The 23,331-nt window shown below is 38.7% G+C and overlaps 1 protein-coding gene across 1 annotated transcript; it reads right to left on the bottom strand.

The window, feature by feature from the left end:
• Positions 1–21: 21 nt before the first annotated feature.
• ATP6V1G3 (ATPase H+ transporting V1 subunit G3) lies at positions 22–21,782 on the bottom strand (the record flags this gene model as incomplete). Its single annotated transcript, XM_079930900.1, has 3 exons — positions 22–195; positions 7,823–7,923; positions 21,701–21,782. The coding sequence occupies 3 exons, from the start codon at positions 21,780–21,782 to the stop codon at positions 22–24; spliced, it is 357 nt and encodes a 118-aa protein (XP_079787026.1).
• Positions 21,783–23,331: the final 1,549 nt, after the last annotated feature.

The following is a 23,331-nucleotide window of genomic DNA, read 5'->3' as shown; positions in this document are numbered from 1 at the left end:
ATTGAACAAGGGGGTGCACATTTAGTTGGCAATTCTGTAGTTTGCGTGGATTTCTGGTTTCACGTCACAGACGATGCTCAAAAGCTGGTTGATCACACTTTCCATGGACTTGTTGTAGTTTCCATTCAGTTCTTTTATCTTCTCTAGCGTTTGCGCTTCTATTTCTTCCGAGATGTTACTCTGAGAGCCCATTATCTGCCAAAATAAAACAGACAATTCACTACATTATACATCATATTAAAATTTAGTTGTTTTGTAAGAGTAGCATCGACATATATACACTACGGAATGTAAAATAGTTGGCTGGTGGGAAGGAGAAGCATAGCACAGGGAGATCAGCTTGGTGCTTTGTGACCACCTAGAGGGGTGGGATAGGGAGGATGGGAGGGAGGATCAAGAGGGAGGGGATATGGGGACATATGTATGCATATGGCTGATTCACTTTGGTGTACAACAGAAACTAACACAGTATTGTGAAGCAATTATACTCCAATAAAGATCTATTAAAAAAATTAATTGTTTTGTAAGTTAAATTCATTTTGGCTTGTTTGTCATTTACATTATGCATTATTTTTCCAGAATTTTTCAGAGAATGGGTAAGATCACCAGTATTATGAGTGGGATGGATACACTTTTCTAAAAGAATATTATCTGCAAAAAAAGTCAAACCTGAATCACTATGCTGTGCACCTGAAACTATATTGTAAATCAACTATTGAAAAAAAAAGGAAGCTGGCCACAACAGGTGACTTCTACTTCTAAATTGACCTTCACACAGTACAAATTGAATGCAAGTTCACAGTCATTATACCATGCTCAGAAATTTTTTCATGTATTGATATTTATAATAGTTTCCATTGAATTCCTGTATCTTACCTATTGCTTACTTTCTGTATTAAAAGTCTGGAAAATAAAGTTGAAAGACATCATTAAACCCATTTTGCTGGTCTTTAAAGAGCAAATACCTGGTTTGTCAATTTTTAAAATACATTATCTGAACTCATTAAATCTTTTTTTTTTTTTCTGTACGCGGGTCTCTCACTGTTGTGGCCTCTCCCGCTGCGGAGCACAGGCTCCGGATGCGCAGGTTCAGCGGCCATGGCTCACGGGCCCATCCGCTCTGCGGCACGTGGGATCTTCCCGGACCGGGGCACGAACCCATGTTCCCTGCATCGGCAGGCGGACTCTCAACCACTGCGCCACCAGGGAAGCCCTTTTTTTTTTTTTTAGAAAGATACAGCCACAGTATGCTCAATAAAATACTTTCACATGCACAGGTGTACCTTTTTTTAGGTATTAGATATAATCTTGAAAATTTTGGTATAAATTGGGATATACAGACATTTGGTCCCTAATTTTTGTGGCTCGAGTTACAATTTTTTGATGGTGTGAAAGTGATACAAATTCAGTAGAAACTGTACTTTGAATTTTGATCTTTTCCAGGGCTAGTGATATTCTATACGATACTCTCTTGTGTTGCTGAGCAGTGGAGGCCACAGTTCCCAGTGGGCCCAGTGATCTCAAGGGTCAACAACCCTTATACTCACACCCATTCTGTACCCAAACAACCATTTGGTTTTTCACTTTCGGTACTGTATTCAATCAATTACATAAGATATTCAACACTTTATTACAAGATCAGCTGTGTTAGATGACTTTGCCTAACTGTAGGCTAATGACAGTGTTCCAATCACATTTAAGGCAGGCTGGGCTAAGCTATGATATGGGTAGATTAGGTGTACTCAATGCATTTTCGACTTTGATAGTTTCAACCTACCATGGGTTTATCAGGAGGTAACCCCACCGTAAGCTGAGGAAGATCTGTACTCGTCCATCTAGTTCCATTGTAATTTTAGACTTCTGTTTAACTTATCTTTCTGATTGGTCTTTCATGGGCAGTGATTCCCAGTATTTCCCAGTACCTCCTCTATCTCTTAGCCTCTCTGTCGAGTAATGATATGACTGAAATATAATTTTACCAGGGGAGTTACCAGTTTAAAGGGATTCTGCAGAGAAACCCTTTGTAAGGTTATCCTTTGCTAAAGCAAGCAGACAACTCCTAATTTTATCTCCTTTGTAAACTCAGCCTTTCTTGAACAGGACATTGTGAAGGCAACACAGCTGGTTTTTCTCTTCCATGAGCGTTTATGGAAAGTATGCATTTAATTTAGTCCAAGAGACCTCACTAATGGTTGATTTTTTTTACTTCAAGGTAAAGAAGGCTATTCTAAATTCTAGAATCCACATGATCTTTCTGGGTCCCAAACTTGAAATCAAATGCAATTGAGGTGATCAGGTTCAAGTTCTTTTCTGTTTATAGTCCAGGCAATTGGGGCCTCCTAGTTCAAAGAAAGTCATTTTGGGGTGATATAGCTTCTAAGACATCAAATAACTTTTATAAAATAACATTTTGATAAGTGAGTATACAAGAAGCACAGACATGCGGACGAAATTTCCTTTGCTATGAAGATACTGAAAAATAGAAGAGAACTACTTACCAAAATTAGTTCTACCAGAATAAAATTTTTCCTCTAAATCCAATATTGGATTTTTTTTTTGAGTTTGGTAGAGTCTACCAAACTCAAAAAAAAAAATTATTGTTTCTAAATTCAATGTCTTAAGTGGTGAAAAATTTAAAAGACACACAGTTATGAAACTATTATCTACTTTTCTTTGAAGTAGTGTTAAAAATAGTTATTATTAGGCTAAGTTATTGCAACTGTCCTAAAGGACTTTGGAAAAGTTCATCTCAACCTTAGGCTCTTTATTTTTATTGGAGTGTATTTGCTTAACAATGATGTGTTAGTTTCCGCTGTACCACAAAATGAATCAGCTATAGGTATACATATATCCTCTCCCTCTTAAACCTCCCTCCCACCACCCCCATCCCAGCCATCTAGGTCATCACAGAGCCCCGAGCTGAGCTCCCTGTGCTATACAAGAGCTTCCCACTACCGATTTGTTTTACACATGGTAGTGTATATATGTCAATGCTACTCTCTCAACCTTAGGCTCTTTATTTTTTAAATGGGGATAACATCACCCATTTGATGCGATCGTTTTAAAAATTCAGCCGGATTCATGAATGCAAAGTGGTGCTGTCCAACAGAAATGCAATAGCCCCAAAGTGAGCCATGTAAGTAATTTTAAATTTTCTAGAGTTGTATTTAAAAAAATTGGTAAAATTAACTTGAATAATATTTTTATTTAACCCAATATAATCATACTACTCTTTTAATATACAGTGTAATATTATTGCATTATTGTTTGTCATACTAAGTCTTTGTAGTCTGGTATGTATTTTACCTTTATAGAATGTCTTAATTTGGACTAGCTACATTTCAAGTGCTTGGTAGCTACATGAGAATTACCATCATTTTTGGCAGTGCAGGTCTAGGGCGGCAGATGACAGCCACTAGTATTAGTTATATTCTTAAGGTGATTTGTTAAGGCAACATGATAATTTTCTGAAGATATTTATTATGAAGACGGTGTTTAGCACAGAAGCTTAGCACTGAGCAAATAATCAGTAAATGTTAGTAAGGATTATTATGATTTCTCACTGTGTTGCTTGTACTTTAAAATTTGTATAATCCATCTTAAACTTTCAGAAACATTGGAATACCCTTGTCAACAACCCATACTCCTATGTCTCATCCTGCATAATTATATGACATTATTTCTGAGTTTATCTGACCTGCAATAATTTGAGTTTCTGCACTGTTTCCTAGATGGTACGATAGCGTGACTCACCATACACCACTTTAAATGGTCTTCCTTGGGAAGAATTGCATTTGTATCTGAAGACAGTGCTACTTTAAGCCATGTAGGAGTTTAAATGAATGAATGTAAGCTCCACAAGGGGAGGGATAAGTGTCATCTCGTCCACTGATGAGTTATAACTGCCTCAAACGTTGCCAGGCACATAGTAGATGCTCAATACATATTTGTTGAACAGAATAGAATGAGCAGATCACCAGGTGTTATAGAGAACTTATTACCTGTTCTACTGTTCTTCTTGGCCAAAGCCTGCTGCTTGAATATTTGGGACACTGTATAAATTAGAAGTTGATAATTAAGTGACAACTAATGGTACATTTGGTTGAAGGGTACAATTTAAAGACTTCTCTATGTGTATTTTCAAACCTTCAGTGTTGAGACTGATGTGTATAGCTTTACAGCTTAATGACCGATGGTGTTGGTGAAATCCTTCAGCATTCAATAAGTTTCTTTTTAAGTTGTTTACATGTTCCAGTTTAAGGGCAATCAGAGGTTCAGGTCCCACACACAGTTTTGCGTTCTCAATTTGTGGTTGCTTCAAGGAAACAAAAAGGTTTTCATGATATGAATTTAGGAAGAAAGATTAAAGACAAAAATCTTCAATATGCCCAGGGCAACCATTCTCAGGTCTTTGGTTTACATGAATGGTGCATCTAACTTTTACTTGCATTAATAGTAGATTTCATTTTTCCACTGTAGTAGTCCAGATTTCTTATCTTCTTCGGTAGAAGATGTTATTTTGTAGGACTTTTCCAAAGTTCTACAGGATGGTTGCAGTAACTCCATCACTATAGTTTTGTCTTTTTGAGAATATCATATAAATGGAATCACACAGTATATACTTCGTATCCAATATAAATGAAATCAAACAGTATAAATGACGGCCTTCTCTCACTCAGCATGGCATCATTTTTAGAGTCACCCAAGCTGTTGCCTGTATTTTTAGTTTGGTCTTTTTCATTGCGGAGTGGTATGAAATTCTAGCAAGGGATAAAGTGAAACAAGGAATAAGTAAATAAGCAAGGGATCAGTAAATCTTTGTTCTAAAAATATTCATTGATATACAGCCCACATTGGGATACTTGCTTCTATTGACAAGTCAGGGGGGTTGGAAAAACCCAGACATGAACAAGAGCTAAAAAGCAACCAAAAAAGTAGCATCAAGGAGCAATCCCCACAGCAGGCAGAAAACTGGTTTCTTGGGTCTCCTCCCAGACCTCCCACATGCCCTGGGTTAATGATGATGAGCTTTAACTGGAATAGCTCTGTGTCTGACATATGGAGGTCACGCCAGGAAAGAAGATCTGTGCTCATGGTTGACAATATGCTTGAGGTAGCAGAGGCTTAAACATGCTGAACGTTTTATGTAAGCTTTTGATCAACTAGCTGTAAGATTGGCTTAGGGCTCTAATTATGAGAGTAATGAGGAATTTTAATTATTCTCTGACGCAGAGAACAAATATCCTGAACCAGTTTTACATTTTAGGAGATTCTTCTGGAGAAATAATATTTCAAGAGATTAAACCCAGCCACTTTCTAAAATGATGGTCAGTTTTGTAATTACTTAAAAATGTATATATTAGAAATATCCAACACAGGATCAAAAGAGCTGCTTGGTGTGAAGAATGATTATTTTTTAAGGTCCTAATATGGCATGGTTATGACAGAACTCAGTAGGAAAGATAAAGGCATGGAAGGGATGTTTAGTTATTCACTCTTACTGGATACTTATTGGATACTGACTGTGGAGCAGACTCCATACCAATGTCAAGGAAAGCAACAGAGAACAAAACAAAGAACCTGCATTTTGGTGCTTATAGTCCAGCAGGAAAGATAAACAATAAGCAAAATATGTAAATATATAATATATCCAGTAGTGATAAATGCTATGAGTACAATGGGTACTTACTTTCTTTTTTTATGAGAGACACAATTTTAGATAAGGTGATCAGGAAGAAGAGCTAACAACTAAACAGAGATCAAGGAGAGTTGAATGTGTGTAAAAGAAGAAGATCCTTGGAATGGATAGAGCATAGGCAAAGGCCCTGTGGCAGCAGCCTGTTTAGTTCTTCTGGGGTAAAACAGGGAGACATATGGCGAGAACAGAACAAGTAGGGACAAAAGTAGTAAAAAAATGTTACAAATGACCAAAGTAGATATTGTTGTCTATTGCTGAAAAGTCTTCTGGTATTTCCTGATGATTTCCTTTTCAATTAGCTGGCTTCATTCCATAAATCTTTCATGAAAATATAAAGCAATGCTGTTTCCTACCCTAACATTTAAAAAATATCTGCGGTTCAGAGTAACAGGTAAGTGCATGACATTTTCAGAGCTGACAGTTTAGAGAGATAGCCAAGGGCCAATCATAGAGCGCGTATATGCATGTGTGGACTTGGGACTTTATGATTCCTTTTTCCAAATATCGATAAGAAGAATTTATTTTCGCTGAGTGGTCCACTTTGTTCTAGAAATGGCTTTTTATTTTAAGAAACAGCCCATTGGAAAAGTTTTTCCTACCGTGTAATCCAATTTACCCGATCCCACCTGGGCTCCGCACCTACTGCCACTGAAATCAAAGCTGTAAACAGAAAGATTTACAAACTGCTTGTAGTTCATCTTGCAATGTCAGGCTTCTGCACAGAGCTTTATTTGTATTTTTGCTGAGGCAAAAAGAAAATATATAAACTTTAGTTATGGCGCATGGAATTTAAGCCATATTGCAATCAGCTCTGAAAAATTCATGCGCTTATATATATATATATATATATATATATATATATATATATATACACATCTTTATTGGAGTATAATTGCTTTACAATGGTGTGTTAGTTTCTGCTTTATAACAAAGTGAATCAGTTATACATATACATATGTTCCCATATCTCTTCCGTCTTGCGTCTCCCTTCCTCCCTCCCACCCTCCCTATCCCACCCCTCCAGGCAATCACAAAGCACCGAGCTGATCTCCCTGTGCTATGCGGCTGCTTCCCACTAGCTATCTACCTTACGTTTGGTAGTGTATATATGTCCATGCCTCTCTCTCGCTGCTTATATATCTTTTTTACTGTAAACTGTAGATATTTTTTTAAGTGCTAGTGTAGGAAAAAGCATTTCTTTATATTTTCCTAAAAGATTTGTTGAATGAAGCCAGCCTGTTGAAAAGGAAATCATAAGGAAATACCAGAAGACTTTTCAGCAATAGATAACAACATGTACTTGGGTCATTCCTAAATCTTGAATCCACCAAAGGAAATTTGGCCTAACAAGTTCATTGTAGAACATTGTACAACACTTTTTATTGATTCTATTAGTAAACGTTAACAGACAACAGCAACCAAAATGTTCTCTGATGTTTCTTTCTTTTTAAAATGTGTTAGTCAATTATCTGTTGTAATTGTGGCTCGGGGGCTCTAGAGTGCAGGCTCAGTAGTTGTGGAGCACGGGCTTAGCTGCTCCGCAGCATGTGGGATCTTCCCAGAGCAGGACTCCAACCGGTGCCCCCTGCATTGGCAGACCACAACTACTGAAGCCCACGCGCCTAGAGCCCGTGCTCCGCAACAAGAGAAGCCACCACAATGTGAAGCCTGCGCACCACAGTGAAGAGTAGCTCCCGCTCGCCGCAACTAGAGAAAGCCCACGTGCAGCAACGAAGACCCAACGCAGCCAAAAATAAATGAATAAATACATTAATTAATTAAAAAAAAGAATCTGTCGTAGGAATAATACTTTAACCAATTCCATCCACTTGTATATTTGAGAATACGATTTTTAATCTACAATGTGTTAGACAATAACTATAGACTGACACTTTCTATGACAAATCAAAACGCCTTGGAAGTGAAAATGTAAAATCAGTAATTCTGTAACGTTTAAGATTTTGCTTGATATTCAGCCTCGGTTGAACTATATTCGCTCCATCCAGGGTATTTTTCTCTCCCGGTAGTGTGCATGACACCTTATGAGGATTAATATCATTATTAATGAATATTCATACCTTATAGTCTATGCTGCAAAAAATCAGTGCTGACTTTCTTACTTACCTTAGCGTGTTTCTGTCGAAATTCCTGATCTCTCTGCATTCTGTACTGGTCAATTTCTGCCATTGCTTCCTCCTTGGCTTGACGCAAACGCTTGGCTTTTCCTGAAAATTAACAGTGGCATAGAAGGAGCACTATTTCTTTTCAACCCATCTGGAATTTACAACTTGATTTCTAAAAATATGGGTGAGGTCTTACATTATTACTATTATTATTATTTTTGCGGTACGCGGGCCTCTCACTGTTGTGGCCTCTCCCGTTGCGGAGCACAGGCTCCGGACGCGCAGGCTCAGCGGCCATGGCTCACGGGCCCAGCCGCTCCGCGGCATGTGGGATCTTCCCCGACCGGGGCACGAACCCATGTCCGCTGCATCGGCAGGCAGACTCTCAACCACTGCGCCACCAGGGAAGCCCTCTTACATTATTTTTTGACGCTTTTTTTTTTTTCCTAGAATGACATCCTGCATTAAAAAATGATAGATATTGAAAAATTCCTGGTTTTTTCAATTGGATTCTTTAGAACATGGAAATGACAACATTCTTTCACACCTCCATGTTTCAATAAAATATCTGCCCATTTACTCACAGCAGTACCAGCCAGAGAACAGATTTTAGCTGTCACTGAGTCAGAAAGACATTATTTGGTCAGACTTTCTGTCCTGATTTGCTGCCAGGAATCCTTCAGTCCATACCAACTGGATTCTATTGAATACTGGCAGATCTCCAAATGCACAAACATGCAGCTCAGACTCTATCAAACCAACTAACAATTTTTTGAAGCATTTTATTGGGTTTTTTCCTAGCCATTTGTTGACTCTAGAAAGTCTGATTAAGCCCCAGAGCACATCAAAGTAGATACTTTTTGTAGTAGCTTTCTCCGAGGGGGACTTGAAGTGATTGTAAAACCAACCGTTTTTAATGGTTATGAGATTTAGTTAAGTAGCTCTCTTTTCTTTTATTAAGAGCAAAGGTGTAAGCCTTAAGCCAGCAGACAGCAACGCAGATGAAAGTTTCAGACAAACACAAAGCTGTGGAGATCATTAGGTGAGCGCATGACGTTTTTTGACAACCAGAGTAAGTTTGGGGGGTTATAGAGTAATAGTCATCGCTGCCAGGCACTCACCACCCTCCACCTTCAGATACTAATGCTTTGTGATCATTAAAACTTTAAAGAAATTCTCAACTGTATTAAAATTAATTTGTCTCAGAATCTATCGTCTCTTTATTTTAGTTAAATGCCTTTATTCTTTTGCCCATTTAACATAGTTTCTTCTCTCTGATAAGGTCTCAAGCTTTTGTTTTTAATCGTTGTCAAGGGTTTGTTATATGGTGTAGACTTTGAACTAAATAATAATAAACAAACTTATGGTTACCAAAGGGGAAAGGGGGGAAGAGGGATAAATTAGGAGTTTGAGATTAACATATACACAGTACTATATATAAACGTAAATTAGATAAAATAGATAACCAGCAAGGACTATATAGCATGGGAAACTATATTGAATATTTTGTAATAACCTGTAAGGGAAAATAATCTGAAAAAGAATATATATATATATATATATATATATATATACAGAGATATATATATATACACAGATATATATATATATATATATATATATATATAAATAACGGAATCACTTTGCTGTACACCTGAAACTAACACAACATTGTAAATCAACTATACTTCAATAAAAATAATGAATGAATAAATAAATAAATAAATGTGTTCTCTTTAAGTAGCATTAAAAAAATCTTAAACTTTTATCTATGTGTCAATCTAGATACAGGCTTTTACATGGCTTCGTCTTTCTGTACCTTTGTTGTATTTGAGTGTAGATGGTGTCTAAATTTCTCTCCCTGCTGCGTATGAGTTGCTTTGCTAGTCACTGTATATAGATGGGATAAAGAGAGTCGCTGAGTTATAAATTGAGATGTGTCTCTTTGAATATGTATTACCCTTGAATGGGACTGCGCTGACCTCATTCAGAACAGAATCTGTCTACACTCTCTGTAAAATCCAAGGTCTCAGATAAATTAATGGTCTTCTGATGCTTGAGGCTTAATGCAACATTCACAGCAATGCTTACCTTTTTCCTACTTAATTAATGCTCCTTACCATTTTGCATATACAGATTTCTTTATTCTCTATAGTTCTAACCATTTTGTGGCAACCAAACACATGCTATCTGCAGAACAATTAGATATGTTGGCAAGGAAAACTGTTGCTGGATCCCCAGCCTGCTTTCTTATCACGGCTTATCATTCACATTAGGACAAAAATATGTTTAAGATTTTTAACATTTTCTTAGTTATAATGGGTTCTAGGATACATAATGATGGGTTGTAGGATATGATTTGATCCAATCAACCACATAAAACATCTTGACTTTCCACCTTAATTGCAAATTATGTTAAATATACTGGTTTCAAAGTCTCGACTCTAGCACATAAAAATAATAATAGAAAGAAGAAAATCTCCATGTGCCCTGCCGCCGGGAAGAATCCAGTACTCCACTTAAGAGGCTGCATATTAGCTCCATCGTGCAGTGACAAGCTCAGAGTGTGTCTGAGCCCCTCCTCGTGGCACCAGTCACCCGCTGGTTCTCATTCAGTTAAAGAGGAGAGCCACAGGGAAGTCGCTGCTAGCACAGCAATTTTCTGGAAGGACTGGGCAGCTGCCGCCTGTGAGAGCTTGCATATCTTCCACCTGATTTCATCCAGGGCAAGAAACTAGAGCCTCACGCTGACTGTCTCGCTGGAGGTGAAGCAAAATGCATGCATCACATCCACTTGTATTAACCTCTAGCTGGCTTCTCTGTCTCTGCGGGAGATTTCCAAATTTTTAAATTACACCTCTTTCAGAAAGACAGATACTATTTGATATTGCTTACATGCGGAATCTAAAAAAAAAGGATGCAAATGAACTTATTTACAAAACAGAAACACAGTCTTAGAGAATGAACTTATGGTTACCAGGGGCAACGTGTTGGGGTGTCGAGGGATAGATTGGGAGTTTGAGATTGGCATGTACACACTGCTATATTTTAAATAGATAACCAACAAGGACCTACTGTATAGCACAGGGCACTCTGCTCAATACTCTGTAATAACCTAAATGGGAAAAGAATTTGAAAAAGAATGGATATATGTATATGCATAACTCAATCACTCTGCTGTACACCTGTAACTAACACATCACTGTTAATCAACTATCCTCTAATATAAAATAAAAATTTAAAAAAAAACAGCATAAAAAATTACACCTCTTTCTTCTTAAGCATTAAAAGCATGGCTGCTGTGAACCAAAAGGGGTTCATTTTCTTATTTCTCAATACTTTCTCTATCAAACACAAGGGCGACCCTATGACAGATTTTAAATACAACAGTCAAATTTTTGTCCCAAATTTCCTCCAAGATCACACAGGCTTATTAGGCTGAATGCTCTAACTTTTGTTTTAGAGAATGTGGTAATCTCACACGTCATGATTTTAAATACTGCTAAATCAGGTGCTTCAGGGTGGTGCAGGAAAGGATGGTTTTCATTTATTCATCCATTATTCATTCAATATTTATTGAACACTTATTACTACTTATTACTTATTACACTTATTACTACACTTAATACTACTTATTATGCACAGGGCTAGAGCCAGAAAAATATATGATATGGTCCTTGCCTCTAGCTGAGGTACATATGGTGTATTTTTGTTTTTTGGCTGCAATGCCAGGCATGCAGGGTCTTAGTTCCCTAACCAATCAGGGATCCAACCCTCACCCCTTGCATTGGGAGTGCAGAGTCTTAACCATTGGACAGCCAGAGAAGTCCCAATATGGTGTATTTTGGAAACATGTACATGCTGCTTCAACGTCCAAGAGGAAAATTAGAAAATGCATAAAATTGTGAAGGATACACAAAATCAACTGTGAAAGCAATGAAACAGAAATCTTGGTTCTATTTGTTTTGTGACAGTTAAAGATGACAACATTTATGGAAACTTCTACTATGAAAATTCTAGAGCCTGTGCTTCCCCTTCATCCCAAGAGTCATGTTGCATCTTCTGGTAACAGAGGAAGTGAAAAATACAAACAGACCCACACATGTAGAGTAAGGGGCTCAGAAAAGGCTGCTAGGGAAGGTCAGGGAAGACTTTTGAGGAGGAAACGTTAAGCTGAATAGACTTAGCCAGGACAGAAATGGGAATGAATTGTCTACTTTTGAGATTAGAAAAAGTACAAGACCATCTTTTCTGAGATATTTTTGGGAAAATTGGACTACTAGGGAATTCCCTTATTTTATTAAATTTATTTTATTGAAGTATAGCTGATTTACAATGTTGTGTTAATTTCGGCTGTAGAGCAAAATGATTCAGTTATACATATAGATACATTCCTTTTTTCATATTCTTTTTCATTATGGTTTATCACAGGATACTGAATACAGTTCCCCTTGCTATACAGTAGGACCTTGTGGTTTATCCATCCTCTATATGATAGTTTGCATCTGCTAATCCCAAACTCCAAATCCATCCTTCCCCCAACCCTCCTCCCCCTTGGCAACCACAAGTCTGTTCTCCATCTCTGAAGTCACTCATTTTTAGACATTTGGTTTGTTACACAGAAATGTCCTACATTCAACAAGCCATTATTGGGATCTATTCCATAGGATGTTTTGTGGGAGGAAAAGTAGGAGCGAAAGATGATTGGATTGATTTTTAGGTGATTTGTGGGGAAAGGACTAAGAAATTGGGCAGGTTACACTTGAACTCTATGTGGGGACAGAGGGCAAGGCCCACAGCTGCATCCTGCCTGGTTTCTTGGCTAGAGGAGGCCAAGGGACTGTCCCAAGATGCTGATGGGTCCTTGAGACACTCTGTTGGTTGTATGGCTAAACTGGTTCTGGAACGTGTTCTGGTGGGAAGACAAGATGACATTGATCATTTCCGAAGGAAATCAGAATGATATAGTAGGCACTGATACAATAAGATGTTAGAAGCTTTGTAACCTTAAGCCAGTTATTTAGAGTTTCTGAACCTGAGTATTCTCATCTATAAAACAGATTTAAGAATCTACTGCAAAGAGTCATTGGAAGGATTTTTAAAATCGTATATGAAGTGATTGTAAGAATATGCAACAATTTCTAATCATTGTTAGGAAAACAGATTCCAATTCCTGGGACCCTTTTGCTAAGAAGGAAGGCAGCGAGTAAAGCATGAGCTGGAGGAAAGGTCCCTAGGATGTCACCAAAAAAGAAGCCTCTGTAGGCTTCCCTGAGGACACCTACGTGGGTATATCCAGAGGGCGGCTGGACAGACATCTTTGGAATTCAGGAGAAAGGTCTAAAATGGAGACAGAGATTTGCTTGTTAGTCATCTGAGTTTGTGCGTGTACTAGTCCTAGCAGCAGGTTTGCACTGAAATCAACGCCAGGGGACGGGGTGGGGGTGGGGTGTGGAATGAGAAGAAAAGAGGGCTAAGGTCTCAACCTAGGGATCACCAACATTGGGGGATGAGGAAAGGAAGAGGAACCTCAGGAGGATCTGAGAGTAGTCATCAGAGAAGTAGGGGAAACCAAGAGAGAGGACAGAATTGTGCAAGGAGGAGGTGGCTAACACACATTCCATGGAGTGGAAATAAGAGACATCTAACCAACCAATACTCCTGTCTATCTACTATGTCCCCCACTCTTCTAGGTCTGTTGATACAGCAGTGAAAACCACAACAGACAAAATTTCTGCTCTCATGGAGCTCTGAATGTAAGAGGGGGAAGCAGAGATAGGAAACAGGTAGTAAGGATATGATACGGCAGGGATGATGAACACTGTGCAGGGGAATCAAGGCGCCTAAGGGACAGAGAGACAGCAGTGGGTGCTGACACAGATAGGGCAAGCCTTTCAGAGGACGGGGTATATGAGCAGAGACTTCAAGGAATGAAACAACTAGCCATGCAAATGCCTGAAAGGGAAGAGCATTCCAGGCAGAGGGAACAGCAGAGGCAAAGACCCTGAGGGGGAAGCGTATTTGACCGGTTCAAGGAACAGTAAAAGCATCCGCCTGGCTGGGTCACAGGTCAAAGAGAGCAGAATGGTTGAATGTTAGGAAATGATATCACAGAGGCAGCAGTGGGACCAGGTCACGGAGACCTCTTGGGGTTGATAAAAGACTGGGATCCCTGAGGTGCTAACTCCATGAAGGGTTTTTAGCCGCAATGTGGCATTGTACTACTTCTGGTTTAAAAGGATTTCTTGGGACTTCCCTGGTGGTCCAATGGTTAAGACTCTAAGCTTCCAATGCAGGGGGCACAGGTTCGATCCCCGGTCAGGGAACTAAGATCTCACATGCTGCGCATAGTGACCAGAAAAGAAAAAAGAAAAAAAAATAATACAAGAAAGGATTTCTTTGGCTAGTGTGGTGAAAATAGATTGTAAGGGCTAGGGAGAAGCAGGAAGATCGATTTGAAATCTACTGCAATAGGTCAGACAAGTGTTAATGATGATTAGAAATAGTAAAGCAGCAGTGGAATTGACAAGAAGTTCTATATACTTTGAAGACAGAGTTGATGGAGAAACAGAGATAGATGAGTCAATGCCGGCTCCATCATTTTATTTTGGGGCAGAGTCAAGAAAGCAGTTTAATTGAGATGGCCATTAAACATCTAGTGGTGTGGGGAGAAGGCTGATGTTTACATAAATTTGGAGATCAGGGAAGCAATTCAGGCTGGAAATATTAATTTTGGGAATCATCAACCTGGAGCCAGGATTTAAAGTCATGGAATTAGATGTAATCACTTAGGAAGTATCTGTGGATACAGAAGAGAGCAAGTCCCACCTGGGCCCCCAACCGTAGAGATTGGGAAGATGAGAGAAAGCCAAGCATGAGAGCAGGGCTGCATAGTCCAGTGAGGGAAGAGTTTCAGAGATGAAAGAGGAATTCAGTTGGGACTGAGATAGTTAATTAATTGGATTTAGCAACTTTGCTGGTCTTGACAAGGGGGGCTTTGGTGGAGTTGGAGGGACAAACATCTGATTAGAATGGGTTCAGGAGAAAATGGAGTTTAAAAAAATGCAGACACAGGCAATACAGGCAACTTCTTTCAGACGTTTTCACTAACAAAAACAGACTAAGAAGGTAAGGACTCAGGACAACCAAGTGAATCTGACAATTAGAGGATGTTGGATTGTGTCCTTCAAAATATGCTTACATCTGGTACCTGTGAATGTGACCTTACTTGGAAAGAAGGTCTTCGCAGATGTAATCAAGTTAAAATGAGGTCATGCTAGGGCTTCCCTGGTGGTGCAGTGGTTGAGAGTCCACCTGCCGATGCAGGGGACACAGGTTCGTGCCCCGGTCCGGGAAGATCCCACATGCTGAGGAGCGGCTAGGCCCGTGAGCCATGGCCACTGAGCCTGGACGTCCAGAGCCTGTGCTCCACAACGGGAGAGGCCACAACAGTGAGAGGCCCGTGTACTGCAAACAAAACAAAACAAAACAAAACAAACAAACAAAAAAATGAGGTCATGCTGGATTGAGATGGGCCCTACATCTGATGACTGGTGCCCTTCTAAGGAGAGGCAGATCTGGAGACAGAAGCATAGGGGCACAGAGTAGACACACAGGGAAGAAGACCTTGTGATTACAGAGGCAGAGATTAGAAGGATGAAGCTCCAAGCCAAGGAAAGCCAAGGATTGCCGGCGATCAGCAGAGGTTAGGAGAGAGGCACGGGACAGATTCTCCCTGAGGGTCTCCAGGAGGAAGCAGCCCCTCCAGCACCTTGTGTCTGGACTTCTGACCACCAGAGCTGGAGGTTAATACATTTCTGATGTCGTAAGCCACCCTGTGTGTGGTGATTGGTTACAGTGGCCCGAGGAAGATAATAGAGTGGCTTAGAGAATCAGAGCAACAATGTTAGTTGAGCTTTGGAAACCAAGTCAGATACTTGAGTGTGGTACAAACAGTAGGTATACAAGTGAAAACAAGAAAGCATAAACGGAGCAGAGGTCACCTTGATTTGGTATAAACACAAAGTGCACTTGAGGAATGCTTGGAGATTTCTATCTGTTGCTGATAACATTTTTATTCTGCTCTACCACATAGAAAAAAAAAAAGAAAAAAGCTTTCTTGGCTCTGGGGGGTTGCTAATATTATGATATAACCAACCTGGTTTGAAGAATGCTTTTATTTGGTTCACCTACTACACACATTGGAAAAAGTGAATTTGCCAAGGAAACAAAGAAGCTCCTCTCTTTTGGTGCCTATCCTCATCTCTCCTTTCATTACTCTACCTCCTTGTAATTACTTTGCTTTTTCTTTTACTTGTTCTTTCCTTGTTAAAAAAAATATAACCAAATGTTATTAAGAGATGAAAATGTCGTGTGGTTATTATTTGAACATAACCCACTCAAAGAAATGAAAGTCCAATATACCTACAAATACCCCATTAGTCTGTGGGCTATAAAGAAAAAGGAAGCATTTACAAGCCTACAAAACATACAAAACAGGGCCATGAATTTTTACTGTAACAATTTTTATTTTATTCGTTCAGTAGAAGGCGTATCTTCATGAATCAGAACACACACTTGCATAGTGAAAACTGATGAAATCAAGGTGCTTGTTTAAATAAACTTGGAATATCTGTACACTGGGAAACAAACAATTACAAATGCTGATTTACAAAACTATTGTTGGTAGGCCTCCTAGAGAGCCAGACACATCTGCACTATTGTATTCCCTGATGTGTTATCTAAGTAAGAAGTAGAAATATTTCAATTATTTATTTTGCATTAAAGTATAATTCAAGGGGGACTTCATCAAAGATGCTGAGGAGGTCAGGGGAACTCAGCTGAACTCAGAATCCTCGTTATTCAGTAGCGGAAGAATACGCATAGCTAATTCTCATGCAGCCCCTTCTGGGTACCAACGGGTGTTTTAAGTCCTTTATAAGCATTCGCCCAGTTGATTATGACATCAACTCCACGAGGTAGATACTGTTCCTCCAATTTGAGGCTAAGGAGGTCAAGGCATCAGGATCCTAAGAGACGACCTGCCCAGTGCCACCCAGCCAGTTGGAGGCTCAGCCCACACTGTCTGGCTGCAACCCCTGCGGGCGTGTCCCTTTCCAAGATTGCAGTGGTATAAGTGAAATAAATACTGCTCTCATAAAAGGTCATAACTTAAAGTAAAAAATCATATTCCAAAGAAACACAAGCCCTTATTCCTCCTGTTGATAATGGTACCTTGAATTTCTATTCTAATTCTGATCAAAGATGCAGTTCAATTCCCCAAACCTGGGCTCCAGGATAGGTCCCAGTTCTGTTGCAAAAATGTATTTAGTTTGTCTTCGGCCAACACACCCACTTTGATGCTTTGATTGATGAACAACTTTTAGGCAAAAGGTATTAACTTCAAGTAAGATTATTTAAAATAGTGTCAACCTACTGTGATTCCATCTGAATTCAACCAAACAGTGTCTCAAATAAAAATTTAGGTGAAGGTCTTAACTAATAAATACAAAGGAACGCATAATCGGTGAATAGAGGCAAATATCTGAGTTCTTCAAATGAAATGTAGGTAAGGATCTTAACTAAAAAATACAATGGAATCCATAATCAGTGAATAGAGGCAAACATCTAGAAGCAGACCCAGTCTCCCCCATTACAAGAAAAAATGACCCAGAAGCTGCAGCAGTTGTAAAAAAGAATGAAATTAGACTGTGTATTCTATTCTTCTATTTCATTCTTCTATTGTTATTACTTATAGTAATATACAATATATATAGTATAAGTTAAAAACAACAATAACTAGTTAGTTTGTACCCTACTGCCTTAGGCATCATTTTCTGATCCTTAAAAATATTTGGCCATATACGTATTAAATATTTATATAAAATATTATATTTATACTTAATATTATAAACATAATATAAAATATAAATATTATATATATTTTATTCTTATATATTTTTATATTTTAAAAAATATAAAAGATATTTATATATTTTAGAAAAGAAAAAATTGAAACTCAGAAATCCTCAGTAACTTGCAAAAGAAACCTAAGAAAAAGCCAATGTTTTTTCTATTTTGTTGCCTCACTTTTTAAGTCTGTTCACTCACCCCCAACTCCGCACTCCCGCTCCTTCAAAACAAAACAAAAAACAAACTCATCTGTCTCAGCAGCTGGTAAGTGGAGACCTGTGATCCTTATACAACGGGGCCTCCAACCCCTAATCTGTACCCCTTTAGGCAAAACCTTTATTTTTTTAACATTTATTTATACCATCTACTGGATTATGTAACAGCTTCACCGGGATCTGAGGCAGCCTGCTTAATGGAATAAATCAATATTTTTGCAACATAATATTAAACATGTCCACCTTATTAATCTTATATTTTTCTAAAAGGATTAACATGTAAGTTGCTGTGTTTTCTCTCTCTCTCCCTCCCTCTCTTTCTCCCGTTTAAAATGAATATTCCCAAGTCTCTTTCTAGCAGAGACTCTATGTGTAAGTTTCTGAGGGACTTTCCAATAAATGGATTTAAGAAAGAGATGGTGATTCTAGACCTTCTACAATGGTGTTCACTATTGTGATCTGTTGGTTCTCATTCTGAATCTCTATTCTGCCTTGGTTATGTCAGATTTTCAAATAAATCTCTTTATGGAAAAAGATAAAGTGAAACATATGGGTTTATAAAAATGATGGCTATCTGTACCTCTCATGTCATTTACATATTTACGTCACTGGGGAATTCTTTAAGGAAAGGTCTAGGTCTACTCATCAGCATATGTATTAGAGTGGCTTGGAAATGGTGGGTGCCCGATAAGTACTTATTGAGTTAAATAAATGAATGAAATAAAACATAGTGAAATATGAGAGAAGCTACAAAATAGCAGGTAGCAAAGGTATTATTTTGTGTTGCCTTAGCGTGCTTAAGAAGTGAGTATGATGCCCAGTTACAGCTGGGCAAGAAAACAGCTTCTATCCAGTGAAAATGCTTCTCAAAGCTGTTTGAGGCAGAAGAGAGACATTCTCTGTAAAATTGAGTGCAGAGGTTATTGGTTGAAATAACATTTGGAAACATATTTTCCAAAATGTTTTTAAGGTCTGGGTATTTACTATTACTGATTGATATTTGCTTGAATATTTAAGAACAAAGACGAAGAAAAAGAAAAGTACACAAGTACTTTCAGTGACCGGCAAACAAAATGAACATTTTGTATACGAATAATACAGTATGGATTTTCTAGTACTGACTTCTGAGGAAAGATTGCCCAAGGACAGCATACATACTTGAGGAAAGGAAAAGAAGTTTGGCTTTTATCTTTATTATGAAATCGGAGCTTAGACTGTTCTGACTGGTTCCCACTTTCAAAAAACTTGTATGATTTACAGTACTTCTCTAATGATGTTGAAAAAGGAGAAGTAGTTGGTAAAAATCATTTGGATCCTATAATAATAGTGATTCTTTTTTTTTCTTTTTTTGGTTTCTCATTTGTTGTTTACTTATTTTTTTATTGAAGTATAGTTGATTTACAATGCTGTGTTAATTTCTGCTGTATAAGCAAAGTGATTCAGATATATATATATATACACACACACACATTCTTTTTTTAAATATGCTTTTCCATTATGGTTTATTATAGGATACTGAATATAGTTCTCTGTGCTGTAGAGTAGGACCTTGCTGTTTATTGATAACATCGATCCTGTATGTGCTTTATCATTGTTTCACTTCTTCTATAATGGAAACTAAAGGTAACATAATGATCACATCTTAAAATAAGTTGGTTTTCTGTTCTGGATGTTTTAAATGTGGTAAAGAAATCTGAATAAAAAATAAGGGAGTTTTCTACACTGTTTCAGCTGGCAGGTACTGGACTGCTTTGTTTCCTGTACAATTACGCTGCATTCATACCATTTTGCCATCCTTGGCATGGTTTCTTGTAGAAAAAGAAATGGAGAACTAGGTAAAGTTTTCTTTTTCATTATCTTTCACCATCCTGTTCTCTTCTAGCTCCTCCACATGGGGTCTTTTTCTTTTTTGTTGTTGGTGCCCACCTTGCTGAGTGTTCAGGAAATCAATTTATCTTAAGAAAGGAAAATGATTTTGCCTGCGGTAGAAAACCCCAGGGGACAGAGCAGTGCCTCAGCCCGACTTCCTCTCTCACATTGTAATGTCCTGTGCCTGCATTTTATGCGATACACTGAAACTAGCTTCTGCCAGTATCACCCGATTCCTATCACTCCATGCATCCAACTACTTACATAAGCAACAACTTTAAGACATGATCCCTATCTCGCAGGGCTTTGAATCTAATTGCAGAGACAGGGCATGTGATTAGGGAGAAGGTAAATGACATACCTTCCTATAGATTAAGTCATCATGTGATAGGAAATGGGACCGTGGGAAGAACAGAGGTCTTGGCCCAGGGAACATGAATTTGGGTTGCAGATCTGCGATCTTAGTTTATTCATTATAAAAATCATGTACGTTTTGTACCATGCAGTTGTTAAGATCGTGGCTGGGTGATCAGACCCCATCCAAATCCAGTCTCTACCATTTACCCTCTGTGGACCTTGGGAAAGGGGCAGAATTTCTCTAAGCATCACTTTCCCCTTTTTGCAAAATAGATTTGTGTGAGGGGTAAATAAGATAAGCTTTGAACATGGTGCTTGGATGATATTTTCTATTTTAAAAAAAATATTATGGCAAATTATGGACTCAGTTTCTAGATATGTGAAATGGAAATAATAGTAATACCTAATTCATGTGGTTGTTGTAAGTATCAAGGAGAACAGGAAGGGGCTTGAGGTTTATTGAGAACATCTTACCTGTTAAGTCAGTAGATGCAGGGCTAAATAGCAAGAGTATTAGAAAATGAGAATAAAATGGAAATATTTTTAAAACTTAGAAATTAAAAGCTATCCAGAGAGGGAGGAGAATGAGCCATTAACTGTTATGATCACAATTTTACAGACACAGAAACTGATGCTTACAGAGCTTAAGTCACTTGCTTATATTCACTCCTTAGTAAGCAGATTCAATCTGGAAGTTGTCTATCTCTCTCTTTTGTTTTTTTCTTGGCCACACTGCATGGCTTGTGGGATCTTAGTTCCCCAACCAGGGATTGAACCCAGCCCTGGTAGTGAAAGCACCAAGTCCTAACCACTGGACAGCCAGGGAATTCCCAGTGGTCTATCTCTGAACCATGTCACAATATTGAGACACTGCGGCTGGGCAATGTGAAGGAACTTGCAGAGGCAAAGCTTAAGCCTGTGTCTCCCTGACTTCAATGTCCATTATCATTTCACGTAGCAGGTAGCCTGTCCAAAAGATCTGAGCTGGCTAAATCCATCCCCACTACAGTGATGGGGGACAGACAACTGGGTAGCTTCTATGAACTGGCCAAGGTCTACCAGGGAGTGTGGTGGAACCAGGATTTTTTTTTTTTTTTTAAGAAGATGTTGGGGGTAGGAATTTTATTAATTAATTAATTTATTTTTGCTGTGTTGGGTCTTCGTTTCTGTGCGCGGGCTTTCTCTAGTTGCGGCGAGCGGGGGCCACTCTTCATCGCGGTGCACGGGCCTCTCACTATCGTGGCCTCTCTTGTTGCGGAGCACAGGCTCCAGACGCGCAGGCTCAGTAGTTGTGGCTCACGGGCCTAGTTGTTCCGTGGCATGTGGGATCCTCCCAGACCAGGGCTTGAACCCGTGTCCCCTGCATTAGCAGGTAGATTCTCAACCACTGCGCCACCAGGGAAGCCCCATGGAACCAGGATTTAACCAGAGTCTGCCTGCCTCTGAGATCCGTGCTCATCCTACTGCACCCCCACCTCGTCCCTTTTTGTGACAAAACTCACAAATCAGACAGAATGGAGACTTACTCTTCTTAGCCTCCTCGAGCTTGTCCTTGGCCCTTTTCTCTGCCTGGAGGAGCTGGTGGATCCCTTGAGACTGGCTGGTCATGGCGGCGGCTCCAGCCAGGCGGCTTCTGTGACTCTGGGAAGTGATGGATCTATTTATCCTTAGAGAAATCACCACATAGATCAAATTGTTGTGTCAACAGTGAGTTCTAAGCACAGCTGTTGGTTCCAAAATGGCCTGAGTGAGTAGGATAGCTGGACTCCAAGGAGAGCCCAAGGTGGAATCCAGAAAAACAAGTTAAGTCAAGGAAGTTGAGAACTTATTTCTGCCAACTTTAGCTCTTTTCTGTGAAATGGGTGTTGCATCTACTTACAAAGAGTGAGTAAGAGGTCCTTAGGGAGATCAGCGAACCTATCCCTCCTAGGAATATTGACTTATTTACTGAATTTTTCTTTCAAGTTACAAGATCTTTCTTTGTTCTTTGTCCTGGTGGTTCTAGTTTTAGGTCTTTATTTGTTCCTAGTGATTCAATTATATCCTCAGAACAAATTTATTAACGTTTTGGGAGGAAAGGGGATTTCCTGGGTTTATGATAGACATCTATTCTGTTCTCTCCCTAGGCCTCAGGTGATAGGAAAGAAAAGGATTCTTTGGGGCTTTGTGCTATTCTGTGGCAACGCTGTTTGCTAGAGTTCGATCTTAGTACAGTGACTAAATCAGCATTAAGGGAAATATTACTGAAGCTTTTGAGTTTAAATTAAAATCATCTAAACATGCATTTTATGTTAATTGCTTTGTGCTTGCATTGGGGGTTGTCCTAAGACAGTCCAGTGAAATCCATCATATTTGATTTGATTCAATCCACTAGTGATTGGACAGATCGGAACGTTCATCACAGTAGAGGATCATAAAATATCATTCACACGTATCTAAGAGTTTTATCTGAAATGGAAAGTTAATCTTTTGACATATGGCCAAGGCTTTATAATCAGCAGAGTGGAGTGTCATGTACTATTGCTTTCATAAATTACACCTCTGTTGCCTCATCTGTAAATATCAGGTACCATTTCTTTCAATAGATGAATGAATTTAAAGACAAGTAGAATACATTCCGAGAGCTAAATCTTTTAAGATTTTAGTTTCCTCCTAACAGTTTAAAAATATCTCATCGTCCATACCTGTATCAAAGCACCAGGTGTACATCATGTGTACAAATCTTTCCAAAAAAAAAAAAGCTCTTTTTCACAAGGGCACTTTCTTTCTTTTTGCATTCATATTTAATCATTTTATAAAATTTAATTTTTATTGCATAATTACAATCCAACTGGGATAAACAGATATGTGAACAAACACAGCTCTTGCTAAACGCAGATTTCAATTGTAAGAGCAGAAGACTGAAGGCGAACTACAAACTCGTTCATTGGCTTCATGTTTGGCCTGTCTTAGGCATCAGTTAGTACTTTTTTACTAACTGAGAGAATGGAGATCATCAGTGATTTCAGTGAATGGTTAGGTGGAGGTCATTGTAAGAAACTTGCTTTAATTTTATACCAACAGTGCTTATTGACTATCTCCTGAATGCATTGCACCAAATGAGGCCAGTTCAGGAGAATCAGATCTTGAATTACAGAGAAAGGGTGATTCTGGAGGG

This window comes from Stenella coeruleoalba (assembly GCF_951394435.1).
Source record: "Stenella coeruleoalba genome assembly, chromosome: 1".
Classification (NCBI taxonomy): Eukaryota; Metazoa; Chordata; class Mammalia; order Artiodactyla; family Delphinidae; genus Stenella; species Stenella coeruleoalba.
Note: the sequence above shows the minus strand (reverse complement) of the source record. Positions and strands in the feature narration are given on the sequence as shown.